Raw genomic sequence first — 15,665 nt, 5'->3', positions numbered from 1 at the left:
GCGCGGCTAGGCAGCCGGGCAAAGGTAATCTCGACTTCACATGAGCCTCACACAGCACGGATGCGAAAACAGCGTTGATTATGTAGATTTGATTTATGGATTGAAGTAGCGAATGGTGCACTATACACATTACGTAGTACAGGTTAAAAAGAGGAGGCATATCTATCGTAGCTGAGTGAGCGAGGTAATCATCATATCCGAAATACAACCTTTGGTATCATGAAGCAACTTTCGCACATGTCCCAGCCATGCTTTTCCGTAAAAAACCCCAAGCCGCAACAAAATATGTACAAAAGAAAAAGAATGTGAGTGGAGCGTGATCCAGCCGCTCTAGAGATCGAGAAAAAGGACGCCGTGGATATGCAAAAGCACCGATTCATTAACCGTGGACGCCTTGCATGACAGTAGAACAAATTATAGTCCGATGGTAAGAGAGGACAGAGAAGTGATTACCTGCGCGTCTGATGCTGCAGCGCCATGACGGCCTGTTCGAGCTGTCGTAACCTTGAATCCTTCTCTTCGTTCTCTTGTCGCAGGCGCTTGACCTCCGACCTCAGATCCTCGCTATCGCGCTCTGAAATAACGGAGTCAGAGCCTCGCTTGCGCTTCAGACTCATATCATCGTCATCGCCACGGTAGTCAACGGTGCGTACATACGGTGACTCTGATGCATGGCGTGACTCTGGGATGGGCGAGCGATCCATCGTGGTTTCGCGACGGATGATGAGGCCGTGCATGTCAGCAGACATGCTGGTGCGACGGTGCACACGGCGGATGTGCTCAGCGAGATTCTCTTTCCGGGTGAAGCCAGCGCCTGAGCTGCGCTTGCAGTCGTGGAAGGGACAGAAGAGAGATTTCTTGGTACCGCCGTGCATCTTGTGGACTTCACGCTCGTGGCGCAGCAGTCCGCCGCTGTAGGTGAACCCTTGGAGCTTCTCGCAGCCCTTGACGTTGCACTTGTAAGGGCGGTCATGCTTGTCCATGTGCTTGCTAGAGATGTTGTCAGTATAATTAACTTTGAGATAAGGTTTGTGGAGACTCACCTCCACTCGCATTTGCGATCGAAGAAGACCCCCGCACATTCATGATGCCTGCAGGTCATCTTGCCTTCTTGGTTTCTCGGGGGTTCTTCGGCCCGTTTGTAGCTGAAGTTCTTCCGCAGCGATCCGTCGTCTTCCCCGTCTGGCGAAGAGCGATCTTCTGAGTCGTTTATGCTGTGTGTTGGAGGGGTGGTGGGAACGAGTGGTCGTTCGCCAGCGGTCGGGGATGGCAGTGGTGAGCGAGGTCCGGACATGCTGATGGGCGTAAGAATGTTGGAGACGGATGCGATCGAGGAAGTCCGCTCGTGTTTGATTGGATTGTGGGGTACTGGAATTGCCGTAGTGTCGGGTGATATCTGGGAGCCCATGATGTTGTATTGAGAATTAGGATAGTCGAAGTTGGTGTTCAAGTGCAGAGTCGCCTGAGGCTGTTGAGGATATATAGCAGAAAAGGACGCGAATTCTAGTTGTGGCTGAGCAAGATCGCTTCCAGCTGCCCCGGTGACTCGAATGCTCGGAGTCTGTGGACCTGGAATCAGATGACGACGACTATTCGGTGGCAAAGAAGTGTAAAGTGGCTGCCAAGCGTTATGGTTACCGTCGGTGCCAAGATGCGGAAAGGCCGTAAGTGGCGAGCCTGGATTATGAGGCAAAAAGTGACTATCGTGCGATTCTACAGGGAACATCTGGAGGTCATGGTTGTAATAAGTACTTTGGCCTAGCAGCAGTTAGTGCCAGGTAGCTGTAGGCTGAAACTAGAAATGTGTGTGGGTAGAGTGGATTTGTGAGTCAAAGGGAAGAGGGCTAGCTCCTACCAGGCATCTGGGGCGGTGCTTGACCATAGCGCATCAAGCCCATCGCTCCAACATCCTCATGGCTCGGCAGCCTAAAGCCCAAAGGGCTGTGATCGGACTCCCATGTTTCCGTGTTTCGTGCCTGGAACACATCTTGAAGCCCCGCGGTCACGATGGCTTGATCTGCCTGCTGCATGGTGTGTTGCGGCTGCTGGCCAATCAGCTCCAAGCCAAAGTTGCGGTCTTCCCAAATTAGCACTGAAACACGACTGAGAACAGATAGTAACCGCGAGCAAACTTACAGTCGGACGACGCGGGAGCGCTCCATGGCACATTGTTGGAGAGATCGAGCTGTTCGAGCAGTCGGTTTTGTCGCACCCGCGTGTCGGCCTTTGCATCGTGCTCACTGGAGTCGCGGTCATAAAACATCCAGCACACACCCCACAGGACCGCAAGCGAAGCCTTGATGGTCCATGGAAACGTCGTGCTGAGCGGCCGTGGCTTCTCTGCGAATTCGGTGAACCAAGCCAGGAGCTTACGCTGCCTCTTGTCATGGCCCCCGCGCAGCAGCTCTTCCAGTGCCTTGCGTGCCAATACTTGGACCAGCTCGGCCTGCAGTTGCAACAAGAGATGCTCATAGTTGGCAATGAAGGTGTCGTCAATGTCGAGCCCGATGCCCAGGCTTTGGACCAACAGCCAGTCGTCACCATATTGTGAGCGACACGCAGCAAAAGTACACAGGGCTTCCCGGACAGCGACCAGGAGCTGTATGGTCTGGTTCAGAGAGCAGCCCTCGATGATCGTCGCATTGTGATGTTTGAGAAAGAGCTTATTATTGCCCGCAACGGCCACAAGCGCGTGTGCTGGATTGAGATCACCGACGCAGCTAAGCAGACTAGATCACAAGCTTAGTACGAAACCAAACGGAAAGCTTCGTCGAACGTACTGTTGCACCTGCTCGCCAGACGTGTCTGAGGCGGCGGAACCAATGCACGCCGCCGCACGAGGTGCCGGTGATGTGCCGAATGCGCTCGCATTGCTTTTGCGTCTTTTGCAAACACGCCTCGGGCGGTGATGCAATGGAGTCGTGTTTCGCACGCTGCAGGCCCGAGGTCGCCCACTCGGAATCCTCTTGATCGCCCTCAGGCCGAGAGCATCAGCGCCAAGTGGGCAGACACCGAAGGAGCCATGGAGAGTGCGCGGCCTGACACGTCGGCGGAGCTGATTGACAAATTGAAGCACCTTGAAGGTGAGGAGAATCTTAGTCTGCTTGCGCTGATAGATCGCCATGCCGAGATGCTAAGCGAGGCTGAAGGTCTGAGGACGTAAGAACACACGCAAATGCATTCTGTCCACACCCCTCGCGTCCACGTCTCCCAGGTATATACTCGGAAGCATGACGGGCGCAGTCAGGCTGGAGAGCGCCTGGCGGTCAGTCTGCCGTGGAGATGATGAGGGAGTTGTGGTGGTCAAGCCCCATCGTGAAGCCATTTGGCAGCTGATTGGCTGAGATCCGTCGCACAGCCACTCCGGTCAGGCTGCACGATGCCTGGCACCTCAACACCCTATTTTCCAGCCTATCTCACGCAATCTTCGCAGAGGACGAGGTCACACTTTCAATCTCTGTAACGTGGCGCAGCCACCTTCTTCTACTTCTCGAGCGCCGTCCTGCTAGGCACACCATGGTGTTGCGCCGTGTTTGCCCACCACTGACCACTGACCACTGCGAATTTTTCCGCTGCCTTGCTTCGCCTACCCGCTTTGAGCGGGCCGTCCATGCATTATTCCGCACTCGATCTCGAATTGACTCGAGAGCCGTTCTCCACGCGATCTGCAGCAAGGATGAGATGAGGCGCCCCCACAGCTTTGGTGCCTCAGGGCTCGCGAAACCGTCTGCAACACAGACTCGTCGGTGACGTCTCAAAACCCGCAACTAGCTCGAGTCGAGCACACGCGAGTCAAAAAAGAACAGCGAGTCGTGCCTCCAAGCTTTTACAAACCAATCTGAGGCAGGGATTTGGAATGTTTGTTGCGCCATCGTCGTTCAACCACACGCGCCTCTGGAGAGGTGAGAAACTGAACGAACACCTGTCAGTATGGCCAGCGCCTCGCCATTGTTTCAACGCGAAGAACAAACTGCACTGCTCTATCTCGGTCGTAAGCAGAGCATCGAATGTGTTGATAGTCGAGAAGTGAAACCAAGGGTGTGGCTAGCACAATCGCCAACATCGCTAACATAGTCGCGCGATCAGAATCACAACTCAAGCAGAACCACAAAAAAAGCTCCACTCAACACCAAGATACATGAGAATAGCATCCTCGACGCCTTGGCTCTTGGCCTCAGTATCTCAATTTGTAATGCCCCGGCCACAGCAAATCCCACGGATGCCTCAGTAAAACAACAGCAGCCTCAGCAAACTCAAAGCCCCCCTGCAGCACACGAAACCGTATGACCAAACGAGCCAAACACCCGACCACCCTCCTCGTCGTTTATCTAAACAAGAAGAACCGCCGAAGCACGCCGCAAGGGAAACCTCTTCGGAAAGTTAATTCCCTTCCACGTGTGAGCAGTCAGTCACGCCGACACAAGACATTCGTACCGCCGCCCCCAGACTACTAGAACTGTTCCACGAACCATCATGCTCGCAAATGCGTACTGGGATCTGATGTTGACACGATCATGCCGACGGTTCGGACACCGCCAAACCTCCGAAGTCGCGCGAGACATCGATGCTTCCGTGCTACCCGATTACCAAGCGCGGACACCGGGCTGGGCATTCGTTCTCCGGGAAAGCTTATGTGCGTTTCCCGACGCCTTGGTTGCGCATGAATAATGTGGTTTTGCCGAAACGGTATGCGTGTGCCTCAGGTGGGTGATGTTGTCGGGTAAATAAGCGAGGTGTGTGCTGAGGCAGCGCCAGGCAGATATATTTGAATGGGCGGGGGAATTTGAATTGCGGATTTGAGTTGGGGGGGTTTGTAAGATGGGTGATCTGGATGGGATGGGGATGCTATGTTTAGTTCTTGTGCAAAAGGTAGGTCGTGCATCATAGACTAAGTGATCTGCATAGGTAGTCTTTAACATGTATCCGTAACTTCGTTATACCTTTCTCTGTATAGTGAGAACACTAATAACGCCTCGACGTTTAATTGAAGCGACGTCAACAATATCAATCGTTGCTTGAGATGCAGAGACATGTAAACGTATTACCATTAACCACTGAAGTCACATTCTGTTTTTCACTCAAGCAACGCTGCCATACACCCAACAGCACGTAGCCAAACAAGCGCCGCTCGCATAAAGTAACGAGCAAACCACAAGAAGCAATGCTGATCCAGAGCAACAAAATAGGCACGTAGATACTCGCTGCGATGATTGGCAGCACACTCTTACATCAACGCGAACAGTTGCTTAAGAAAGACTCGCTTTTCTCAGGAACAGCCAACATTTCGAAGAGTACAGGCACCAAACATCGGTCTGTATATATACGTTCGCGAATTTTAAGGAGGACAAGGGACGCACACCTCTGCACAACAAGCCGGGATCCTGACAGCGTCGAAATGCGAACAGCGTAAGGGAACATAGCGTGGATTCACCGGCTGAGAGTGCATGGAGAAGGGTAAAGATAGAGACCTTCGCACGACAAGTACAACCCCAGGCAAGAAATGGCCATCCGAGGCGAGAAACGTGAGTGGCAGATAGTCGAGTGCAATCGCCTTGTGGAACATGGTGCGCTCAGATCAGTATTAACCATCACACACGCGACAAAGGTAAGAGTAGACATGCTGATTCCTAGCAGAGAAGTGTAATCCATGCCATTTCCCCTAAAAGTACACATCATCACGCCTTCGTCACTGGCTTATTCCTTTCCCATCTTTCGTTTCCTACTCCCACCTAGTTCCTCAATCCTAGCAAGAAGCTGCCTCCGCCCTTGCCCCCCTCGCCCGAACCACCTCCAGGCAAGTAGCTGATATTCGGATTCCGCGCCAACAACTGCGCGACGTCCTTCTGCGTTTCGATCCGCCTGATCAAAACCAGACCATCACCACTCTTCTGCACCGCCTTGCTAATTGTGTCCGCGGCCTCGGCCTCGCCCTCCGCACGGATAACATTCGCCTGGCGCTCCTGCTCAGCCTTCTCGACGATGAAGCGCGCGCGCTCAGCCTCCTGCTGGGCGATCTGCTTCTCTTCAACCGCCTTGGTGAATTCCTTGCCGAAGGTCATGTGTGTGATGGACACGTCTTCGAGGGCGATGTTGAATTCGTTGGCGCGCTTGAGCAGGTCTGTGCGGATGCGGTTGGAGACGGCTTCGCGCTGGGTGATGAGCTCTGCGGCGTCGAATTGCGCGACGATGGCTTTGAGGACTTCGTTACCGATGGAGGGGAGCACGCGCTCGTCGTAGTCGAGGCCGAGATTCTACATTCACACATGTCAGTCAATTGCCACATGATTCCCATTCGAGCTCTAAGATCATATATATATATGTCGTGCAGGAATTGAGGCAGTGGGTGGAGTGAATACACACCTGATAAATCTTAGGCAACATCTTAACCTCCGGCCGATGCAGCACCCTCAGCGTCAACGTAACCATCTGCAAATCCTTGCTGCCTGTCGTGGTGCTGATATTCCTTGGCCTTGTGCGCACATCATACACAATCGCCCGTTGCAGCCATGGAACCAGGAAATGTGTGCCCTCGTTGACGACTGTTTCTTTTACTCCGGATACTCGGTCGAAGATGACGGCCCGCGTGCCGCCTTTGACGTCGTAGATGGACGACTGGATTACGGAGGCGCCGATGGCAGCGGGGACGGCCCATCGGAAGAGGGAGGCGGGCAGGGCGGCCATTGTGGGTGTGCGGTGGGGGATGTTTTGGTGGTGAGGCGATTGCGGGTGGTGGTGGTGGAAAATGATGCATGTCATGGAAGGTCGCGGGTGGTCTGTGCTCATGCGGACATGATGGGTGCTGATTGGTTGGAGACAGAGCACCACCACTTGCATCAAGAGAACATCTTGAAAGTGCTGGGAGGCCTTCAAGTCCTGTCACAGGGATATTGCTTGTTTAATTTTTCCTCATGGAGTCTTTTGATCTACTACATGAACCCCGTTAAGCTGCGCTGGACACTGCTAAAATGTTGCCTTACGAACAGAGCTATCGTAAAGGTTGACGCGCAGAAGGAGTGTCACGCAAGACGAGGGTGGAAGCGATTGCCAACATATTCATATTCGTGGATTCCAATGCTTCAAATGCGCCAGAACCAGTCTATCTGCTCCAACACGTACCGCCGAAGAAAGCCAGCTACTGCTCCATGAATCCCTTATGCTCCTTGTGCGCCTTGTACCAGTAGCTGTCTTCCTTCTTTGGCACAAGCTCATCCGAAAGCTGTTCGAGGATGACTTTCAGCAGCTTCTCCTTGCCGGCCTCGTTCTCTGCATCTCGGTTCCAGACTGCAATCTGGACGGCGTTCCAGCGGACCGAGTAAGAGATACCGCAGATGTCGTCGTTGAATGCTGGTGATATATTAGTGAGTGTGGTGAAAATGGAAGGGACAGTCAATGACTTACAAGCTCGCTTGGTCTCAACGGCACCCTGCAGTCCATCACCGACAGCAAGCAGACACATCTCGTGCCAGAACTGCGCTGCGACGTCCTTGGGGATCTTGAAGTACCAAGCCCCGCCACGCGTGTTGCGCGGGTCCTCCCAGACAGGCTTTACACCCAGATGGAAGAGGTGTATTGAGTCTCGCAGTTTGAGACTCTCAACCGGGATGTTGTTGAAGTGCTGGTAGAACTCCTTGACGCTGATGATCTGGTCACCGAGCGGCTTGGGCCGCGAAGCGTACTCTTCAGATGACGCTGACTTGTCTTTCGGAGTAGCTTGCTGGCCCTTCTCGGCCCAGAACATCCACTTGTGGCGGAACTCGGGGACGCGCACAGACTTGAAGATGGAGTTGAGCATGGCGGTGCCACGCGCCCGGCGAGGCGGTTGCCGACTGCTCTTCTGCTGTGGCGGGAGGGAGGTCAGAGGTGCTGAGCACCGGGAAGCGACCGGCCATGGCTGGAGAGGGAATGGTAGCACCGAGGGATTTAGCGATAATCTTGAGCTCCGCGGCGTTGGAGCGGGCGGCGAGGATGCGCTTGCAGTTCTTGACAGCAACGTCGTTGGTGAGGTCTCCGGTGGTCTCCTTGGACTGAATACGAGGAGCAAGGACAGAGGGAACCTTGAGAAGGTCGATGATTCTCTTCACGCCGGCACTGACTTCAGCACTTGGGGGAGCACGACGCTTGGGAAAGCCGTGTTTGGTAGCTTCTTGGAGGGCTTCTAGGAGGTTCCTGGAGACGGACGCGCAAGGATTTGCGGTATCGACGGCCTTTGTTTGTTTGCGGGAGGGACCGTAAGATGAGAAATCCTCTGCGAGAGCCTTGTTGTGGTAAGCATTGCGTGCAGCAGAGGCTTCGAGCAGTCCGTAAAGACGGGCGACTTCAGACATGGTGATGGATGCGTAGGATGTGCGAAGGGAACGGTAGATGGAGTATGAAATAGAGGATCGGAAAATTGATCGAAAGTGTGGGTGATACGGATGTGGTCAAGGAGAGAAACGTGGCGGCGTGTGAGATTCCTATATCCCCAGCCCCTCCGGTGAATGAGAGTGAACAGTAGCTACTGCTCTCAATAGGAGCAGTCGCTATTGTTCACCTCTCCACAGTAGGAGTGCATTTGCTGCCGGTGAAAGTGAATGTGCAGATTTATTGGTGAAGGGGCAAACAGAGAAGCACACCGCCCTACGGCGCTGCCGTGTGACATTTAAGTGAATTTCAGGTAGCCGTGTGCTAGAGAGAAATGATGAGAGGGCTGGTAGGTATGAGATTGTCTCTAGTCTCGTGATGTAGATTTCGGAGGTTGCACATGCCAGTTGGCCCAGTGCGAGCTGTACAGGCAAAAGGACATGAAATCGTAGAACAGGAATATATAATGAAAGCACTTGATCTTTACATACCTATTATGTTTACTATTGGAGATCCCGTGGATGGATCGACTAATATTTGCGTACTGGTCACGTAGATGTTCCGGTTACGAACGTGGGGCAATCGGGCGATGTCGAACAAATCGAGGGGCAAGAAATGAAGGCTGGCAGCACACCGTCGAAGAGGTGAGGTTGGAATAGTTTGGGCCAGCTCCAGTTCTTAAAGGTTGATGCCCAGTCCGTTCAAGTCAGCAGCGCGTCGTCCTGCAGCCGCCCGCTCTGGTGTTTCAAGAGGCCGTTTCACGACCCCTGCTGACACCAACAAGAGGCTACGCTACTCGTGTTGCCTGAGGCCGAGAAGCCAAACGCCACCCGATGGCGTCTTGGCCCCCGCAACATTCGTTGCGGGCCGTACACTGGGCCTCTCGACATATGTGAACTCGTTGGCTCTATGCTCCTGTTGAGAATCGCTCGCTGCAGCCGCATATGCAGTCAGGTCTGGCTTTGGAGTTCGTGCTGCAGTGACGTAGCGCAAGTTCGGGACCGGACCGCCGAAAACCGTGCCTTTCCAAACTTTTTTGATCTTCATAAATTTCTCCACCACAAGTATAAAACGCACTTAATGAACGTTTGAGATATCTCCTGACTACCTTAAACCTCGCCACATATCCTCCTATCTCGTGTTCTAAGTGCATCTCCCACCATGTCTGGTACCAAAGACTCATTAGCGCATCGGCGCAAACGCGTGCGGTTCGAGGCAGACGCCAGCTCAGATCCCTCAATCTCGGAAGAGTCTGCACTTGCGTCCACCAGTGTCGCCGATGATTCCACAGTAACCAGCGATTTCGGCTCTGACAGCGACAGTGAACTCTCGGAATCGAGTGAGGAGCCGAGCTCGGACAGCTCGAGTGAGGACGAAGATGACGAGGATGCTGCGTCAGATGCAGAGCTGCACGAGCATAAAGGAAACAATGGCGTCGTCAACCTACGCGCTGGCCAAGGGAAGAAGCCTACGATGAAGCTGAACAAGGAAGAGCTGGGTCCAGACATACGCGACTTTCTAAAGGACTTTCTGCCACAGCTCAAGGCTGCTAACGACGAGTTGGAGGCGCAGAGGAAGGCCGGCACGTTGAAGAGTAGGGAGATCGATATGACAGACGCCGAAGAAGCCGACCAGTACATTGAGATGGTAAGTGGTGTCTGACTTTCGGCTAGAAGCTGTATCTGACAGTACCGCAGGACCTCGGACTAGGCGTACTCGAAGAAAAAGGCCCGAATGCCGACGACGACTCTGCGAGCGACAGCGACGAAGAAATGGGAGACGACGTCACGGAGAAGGATGTGCTTGGAAAGCTCATGGGCCGCCCGGGTACTAAGGAGGGCGTTGTGATACAAGAGGTGCAGGATGCGCAAAAGTCATGAGATGGACGGTGTGGTGACAGCGACAAGAAAATGTTTTGAGGAAAGATAATATAATCTGGGGAGGAAGATGCGACACGCGCCTTCCTCAGGTACACAAAGAAGCGGTACAGCCATCGTGCCTTCCGAAGTGAGCAGGAACGACACACGACCACCACAATTTCGTCAACAAACTTGTCAACAAACCACAACTAGAAGCCCATCGAATCCCAGTACATTCCGCCCAGAGACATGCAAGACTGCCTCGTTCAGGCATGTCCATGTCCACCCTTCGCCCACGTCGCATCAGCATTCTCATGAATCCTCGGCTCCTCAATATACTCCCTAACCTCCTTCTTCCTCTGCGAGCTCGTCTCAAACCTCTCATCCCTATCCCTCAACCTCTCCTCAAACCTCGGCATCTGGTCCGCACTCGTATAGCTCGTCATCAGTTGCGGCTCGCCCAGCGGCAACTTATCACCCCGGTCCGTCTGCCAGAGATGGTAAACCGTTACCGTACAAATGGACGACTTCTTCCATCTCTTTGTTTTCGGCGACTTCCCACACGGCTTCTGGAATCGCGGACGGCTTGGGCATGATTAGCATTCCGGATTTCACTTCAAAGACGTGCGAGTGCCAGAGTTTCTGCTCTGTGGCGTCCAGTGTGTTGTAGAGCTTGGGGGTTATCATGTACTCTGGAGGCTGTGAGCGATGTGAAGAGAATTTAGGGATGGAAAAGATGTACCGATGCCGATGATGCGAGCTGGCTGTTCTGGCGAGTCGTAGAGGATGCATTGTCGCACATCGTCATTGAGATGTGCGCAGTAGTGGTTCGCCTCTACGGCGTCACGTTTGGGCTCGTGGGCGTAGGCGTGGAAGGCATTCAGATGAGCGCAGATCCTTTTGACAGGCGCGAAGTTCTGCGTGGTGTTAGCATATGTGGAAGAGCTAGGAAATAATCGAAAGATTCACCTGCACAGCTCCGGCTCCAGTCTCAAGTGTCTTGTTGGTCACACTCTCTGGTTCACCGACTGTCTTGTTGCTTACGGGTAGCGAATCCATGGTATAGTCGGTTTGTCCGAACGCCGAGGGCAGTAGTGTTGGCTTGTGAGTGACGACGTTTAGCACTATGATTCAAGATGGTGCATTCGTTAGAACGTTTAAGTGGTGTGTTTTCGCACAATACAAGCATGTTCTGACTAATGCGCAAAGATTGACGTCATAATGAGGTCTCATTGGGTCACCATGTATCTGTAGGTATGGCCGTGTGCAAGTACAATGCTCTCGTAATGAAGTTTCATTGTGCAGCGAACTTACAAGGCCGGTTAAATAATCGTTGACTGAATGCAGGATAGAGATCAATGATGCGCTACTAGGTATTCGTGCTCAGAATTACCAAGTCGATAATTGATTGACCTCACAAGATCTCACAAGACCTCAATCAGCCTGCTGATTTGTATTGAATTTTCGATGTGGACACGGTCAAAGCTTGAAAGCTTAAGAGAAGGAGTGTGAACTCGATGAACTATACTAACACTCGGTTGCCTCGAGCATATGTGAAATTGAAAGGTTGAGATACACGATGGCTACCCTTACTAAACCCTCGAATCATCTGGGTTTGTTTCACAGCTTAATACTTATGGCACGGTACTGAACAATGACGTTGTGTTGCCTAATCACTACAGGCTACAGCTGTGATTCATCATCAAAATCGGCCCCGGAGGAGTCTCACATTGATATAATTCATATGTACGGCATAGTATGCTCGACATGTTTCTACACACAACCAACTCCGTACCTCACATTCAACCTTGAGCGATCCAGTCACCAAAAAATGGCAAAATTCGCATCTATCGATCTCTCGCAACCATGCGAAGAATTGACTGATCGATTCGACTTTCTCGGTCTTCCCGCCGAACTGCGTGTTGAGATATATCGCTACACTCTCAAATGCAAGTTCTCCATCAAGAACAACCACGATGAGCTGGTCATGGACGAAGAGGACAAAGTAAACATCCATCTTCTACGCACCTGCAAGCAGATCTATCAAGAAGGTTGCGATATCTTCTATGGAGAGAATCGTTTCTGGTTCTTTAGACAACATGGTCTCCTCGAGATACCGGTTGCGCTTCCTAGACACAAGCTGGACTGGCTAAAGGAAGTCACAGTGAGCGTCCCTTTCTCGTACAACCCCATTTGGATTCATCATAACGCCTTCGGCACCCAGGACTCGAGTGCTCTACCATTTGAGGATTGTCTTGTGAGTTCGAGCTGCACCCGAGTTGACCTTCTCCCGAACATGTGGGTTCGAACCGCTCTAGACGCGCTCGCCAGTGCAGCTCAACTTCGACGGCTTCATCTAGTCATCTTACCTGCTTATACTACGCGGACACCTGACAAGAACACATACGCATTGTTGAACCAAAACAGGATGTGCTGCGAATTTGGAGACCACACGCTGTTCAGAATGGTGAATTCCGATGTCTGGCATGATCTAGCAATCTTCTTGCGAAGCAAGCCCGCACTTGAAGTCTCGTGCACGCGGCTGTACTATGCAGATCCCTTAATCTATAAGCCTGACCGTTTTGAGGAGCAGCAGGCGTTGCTGTGTAAGCTGCAAAACCGCTTGGGAATTTGGGATCTGCGGGAGGCTGCGGTTGTGGACGGAAATTGGGAACTTCCTAAGAAGACGGCTCAATATCTTGATCTGAGCGATTTCTACCAAGCCTTCCATCTGATGTTTGGGGAGTAGACTGAATATCTAGGTAGGAGCTCGGAGGTCAGAGAGAATTTCGGCCAGATCAAGGCACTTATCATCCGCACACACTTGGGATGTGAGCAACCCGTACGAATAATATTTTGTGGCGCCGCCAAGGCCTCGTAGATATTGGGCAAAAAGTGACGTCAGATTTCGCCCCACGATACCAGCCCCAGTGATCTTTCGTGATCAGTGAACAATCAACCTGGAGGCTCTTGGAGAATCTCGATGCAGGCAACGTAGATTTATAAAGCGTTGAAGCTAATCTAGGAGTACTATTTCACTTGCAGTTAGAACTTGATAATGTGTTAAAGAACTTCAGGTTATTGCATCGTCGTATCGAAAACTTGTGTAACAACCTTCACTGGCAGCGTGATGTGGTTAGAAGCTTGTGGCTGTGCATCAGCCTTTTCATGATAGGATCGCTAGAGTCATAGATAGAACAGCTGACATATGCATTAGGTTCTCTTCAAGGAATCTCGCAACATAGCCCCACTCTGAGTAAGCTTCCTCGCAAAATAATAGTACGCAGGACAACTTCGCGTAATAAAATGCAATCGTGCAATAACATTCCCACACGCAGCCTTCGTGAAACTCTCCGATATGTCTTCTGAGAATACTCAAAATGCGACTGCCGACCTCAAACAGGAGAGTTCAGTCGTCCGCCCAGACCCCCGCGAAGATATGAACATGGCAGCCTCAAAAGATCCAACATCGCCCGAAGAACTACAAACAACTCAGGAATCACAAGCGGCGAAAGAATCGTACGACAACTACATCAAGAATTTACCACCCCCATTTTGGCAGACCAAGACACCACAATCAAAAGCAGCGAACGACGAGGCGACCGCGGCTAAAATCAACGCTGTATGTGCGCCAGTGACAGCCGAGCAGCGCGAAGAAGATGAACGTCTGAAAGCCAGGTCTTGGCGCGAGCGGTGGCGTGATCGCAAGGCGAGACGAGAGGGCAAAGAGAAGAATGAAGACCCCGATTTAAGACCTGTAGAAAGGGGGAGCCGGGCACAGCTAAATGTTTTTGGTGTCAATACCAAGGAGAAGAAGAGGACTCGGTAACGCATCTAAACAAGAGATGCGCTGTAGACTGCATGGGACATTACACAGCTATTAAAACAATGACAGCTATAGTGTGCCTGTATCTCTATGCCGCAATTGTGACGAGTATGTTTCACTCTTGATTTCCAACAAAGTCATCAACTATACAAAACATGTGCTACACATATATACTCAATCGGTGGCAAAAGTTTTACGATGAGGTTCTTGATACGGGAAACACTTTGAGCTTTTGATATAAAAGTGTCTCGGGTCACAATGGGTGGCCTTATGGCTGTCATGGCTGTCCCTGGAGCATGTAACCCGTGGCGTTCGCGCTTTCGATGATCACCTGAACATCAGCGCCTAACAAAACAACAGCACGGTAGTTCCACAAGCGCCTCAACCGGTAAAAGCGTTTTGTGTGTCGCGAACAGCGGCAAATTCTAATCGTAGACAGGCAGACAATATTGTATCCCGTCAGCGTGGCGTACCTCGCTTCCGTGCCTTAATGCCCGAACCGGAAGAGATGCGCTGGCCACCTGGACAGCCTACCACCTCCAGATGTAGGCTGCGGGCACTCGCCTAGCCAGCTTACGATGCTGCAACATCATTCCACCCGGCCACGCTTGTCCATCCAAATGCTGGCGACAGCATCATGAGCGAGCATGAATCCGACTCTTGCGGATATGAAAGACACTCGGCATCAAATACAAGAATATCTCACTGATAAGGTGCTTCATCCGCACAACCCTACGGATGCCTATATTCTTTACGAGGACATTTCGCAAGCCTGGTCTGGAAGAACCACAATACAGACAGTTTTGTTCAGAATCGAGTTATCGCAAGTAGACATCGATACAATACGTCGGCGACTATTGCGTTTTCTTTCCACCCTGGTCTACGTAGGCGCGAACGAATTTCTTAGTGGCCCTCGATCGAACTTCTTTCACCCAAATGGGGAACCTGTTTACGAAGATAAGCGCTTTCCTGTTCACCATAATGATCGAGGTGTACCACCAATCGAGAGCTTGACGATACGCACAAGATTCCTCAATGACCAATACACTTTCTTTCCTGTAAGTGCTACTGGCAATATGTCCTGAAGCGATAACTCAGGCTTATTTCAGGAATATGTTCGCGAATGCTCCCAAATTTGTAAAATTGATGACCGGCGGCGACTGCCATTTGAGGAAGTTGTTCGTAATACTGCTTCTGGCGCCTACGGTACCGTGGACAAAATCGGGATATCGCCAAATTGTTTTATTACTTTCGAACTCAACCGAAATCACAAGGTAAATAATATCACTAAGTCTCTATACCGTTCTAATAACGACGACGAAGGTCAAATTAGTCGCTTGCAAACGGTTTCATGCGTCAAATACACGACGGGACTCTATGAGAGAGCTTAAGAATCTCGAAATCTTGAAAGAGAGCATCACGAGTCACGCACATATCAGGATCCATCTTGCAGTTCTTCTCCACAAAGGAGAACATCTGATCCTCCTTCCGTGGGCGGATCATCACGATCCTCGATCACTTTCTCGCCGAAGGATTCGACTTTGGTGGTAAACCGGTATATGACTTTGCGGAGGTTTTCTCCCTAGCTAAGAAGGGTCCCTTTGATCAAAGATGTTTGCGTACAGATGCATCGGATCGCA

General features: G+C 51.7%; 7 protein-coding genes across 7 annotated transcripts; 3 read left to right on the top strand and 4 right to left on the bottom strand.

Annotated features, from left to right (window-relative positions):
- Window positions 1–449: 449 nt before the first annotated feature.
- SNOG_09974 (hypothetical protein) lies at window positions 450–3,124 on the bottom strand (the record flags this gene model as incomplete). Its single annotated transcript, XM_001800206.1, has 5 exons — window positions 450–990; window positions 1,044–1,368; window positions 1,856–2,092; window positions 2,137–2,729; window positions 2,781–3,124. The coding sequence occupies 5 exons, from the start codon at window positions 3,122–3,124 to the stop codon at window positions 450–452; spliced, it is 2,040 nt and encodes a 679-aa protein (XP_001800258.1).
- A 2,485-nt stretch (window positions 3,125–5,609) lies between these two features.
- SNOG_09973 (hypothetical protein) lies at window positions 5,610–6,723 on the bottom strand. Its single transcript, XM_001800205.1, has 2 exons — window positions 6,361–6,723; window positions 5,610–6,251 (listed from the first exon to the last, which is right to left on the bottom strand). The coding sequence occupies exons 1-2, from the start codon at window positions 6,679–6,681 to the stop codon at window positions 5,730–5,732; spliced, it is 843 nt and encodes a 280-aa protein (XP_001800257.1). The 5' UTR covers window positions 6,682–6,723; the 3' UTR covers window positions 5,610–5,729.
- A 409-nt stretch (window positions 6,724–7,132) lies between these two features.
- Window positions 7,133–8,324, bottom strand: SNOG_09972 (hypothetical protein; the record flags this gene model as incomplete). The annotated part of the gene is made up of 3 exons (XM_001800204.1): window positions 7,133–7,344; window positions 7,399–7,837; window positions 7,872–8,324. The coding sequence occupies 3 exons, from the start codon at window positions 8,322–8,324 to the stop codon at window positions 7,133–7,135; spliced, it is 1,104 nt and encodes a 367-aa protein (XP_001800256.1).
- A 1,177-nt stretch (window positions 8,325–9,501) lies between these two features.
- On the top strand, window positions 9,502–10,220 carry SNOG_09971 (hypothetical protein; the record flags this gene model as incomplete). The annotated part of the gene is made up of 2 exons (XM_001800203.1): window positions 9,502–9,987; window positions 10,038–10,220. The coding sequence occupies 2 exons, from the start codon at window positions 9,502–9,504 to the stop codon at window positions 10,218–10,220; spliced, it is 669 nt and encodes a 222-aa protein (XP_001800255.1).
- A 453-nt stretch (window positions 10,221–10,673) lies between these two features.
- SNOG_09970 (hypothetical protein) lies at window positions 10,674–11,258 on the bottom strand (the record flags this gene model as incomplete). The annotated part of the gene is made up of 3 exons (XM_001800202.1): window positions 10,674–10,891; window positions 10,942–11,116; window positions 11,169–11,258. The coding sequence occupies 3 exons, from the start codon at window positions 11,256–11,258 to the stop codon at window positions 10,674–10,676; spliced, it is 483 nt and encodes a 160-aa protein (XP_001800254.1).
- A 772-nt stretch (window positions 11,259–12,030) lies between these two features.
- Window positions 12,031–12,948, top strand: SNOG_09969 (hypothetical protein; the record flags this gene model as incomplete). Its single annotated transcript, XM_001800201.1, has 1 exon — window positions 12,031–12,948. The coding sequence occupies one exon, from the start codon at window positions 12,031–12,033 to the stop codon at window positions 12,946–12,948; it is 918 nt and encodes a 305-aa protein (XP_001800253.1).
- Window positions 12,949–13,557: 609 nt separating this feature from the next.
- SNOG_09968 (hypothetical protein) lies at window positions 13,558–14,109 on the top strand (the record flags this gene model as incomplete). Its single annotated transcript, XM_001800200.1, has 1 exon — window positions 13,558–14,109. One exon carries the CDS (start codon window positions 13,558–13,560, stop codon window positions 14,026–14,028), a length of 471 nt encoding a protein of 156 aa, XP_001800252.1. The 3' UTR covers window positions 14,029–14,109.
- Window positions 14,110–15,665: the final 1,556 nt, after the last annotated feature.

Source organism: Parastagonospora nodorum (genome assembly GCF_000146915.1).
Source record: "Parastagonospora nodorum SN15 chromosome Unknown scaffold_16, whole genome shotgun sequence".
NCBI lineage: Eukaryota > Fungi > Ascomycota > Dothideomycetes > Pleosporales > Phaeosphaeriaceae > Parastagonospora > Parastagonospora nodorum.
This window is presented reverse-complemented; position numbering and strand designations above follow the sequence as displayed.

What these genes read in the sequence shown, in the direction of transcription:
- SNOG_09973 (XM_001800205.1), bottom strand. Translation starts at nt 6,681, where the DNA reads ATGGCCGCCCTGCCCGCCTCCCTCTTCCGATGGGCCGTCCCCGCTGCC. An exon ending in TGTTGCCTAAGATTTATCAG is followed by an intron (nt 6,252 to 6,360) that starts GTGTGTATTCAC and finishes GTGTGAATGTAG; the next exon opens with AATCTCGGCCTCGACTACGA.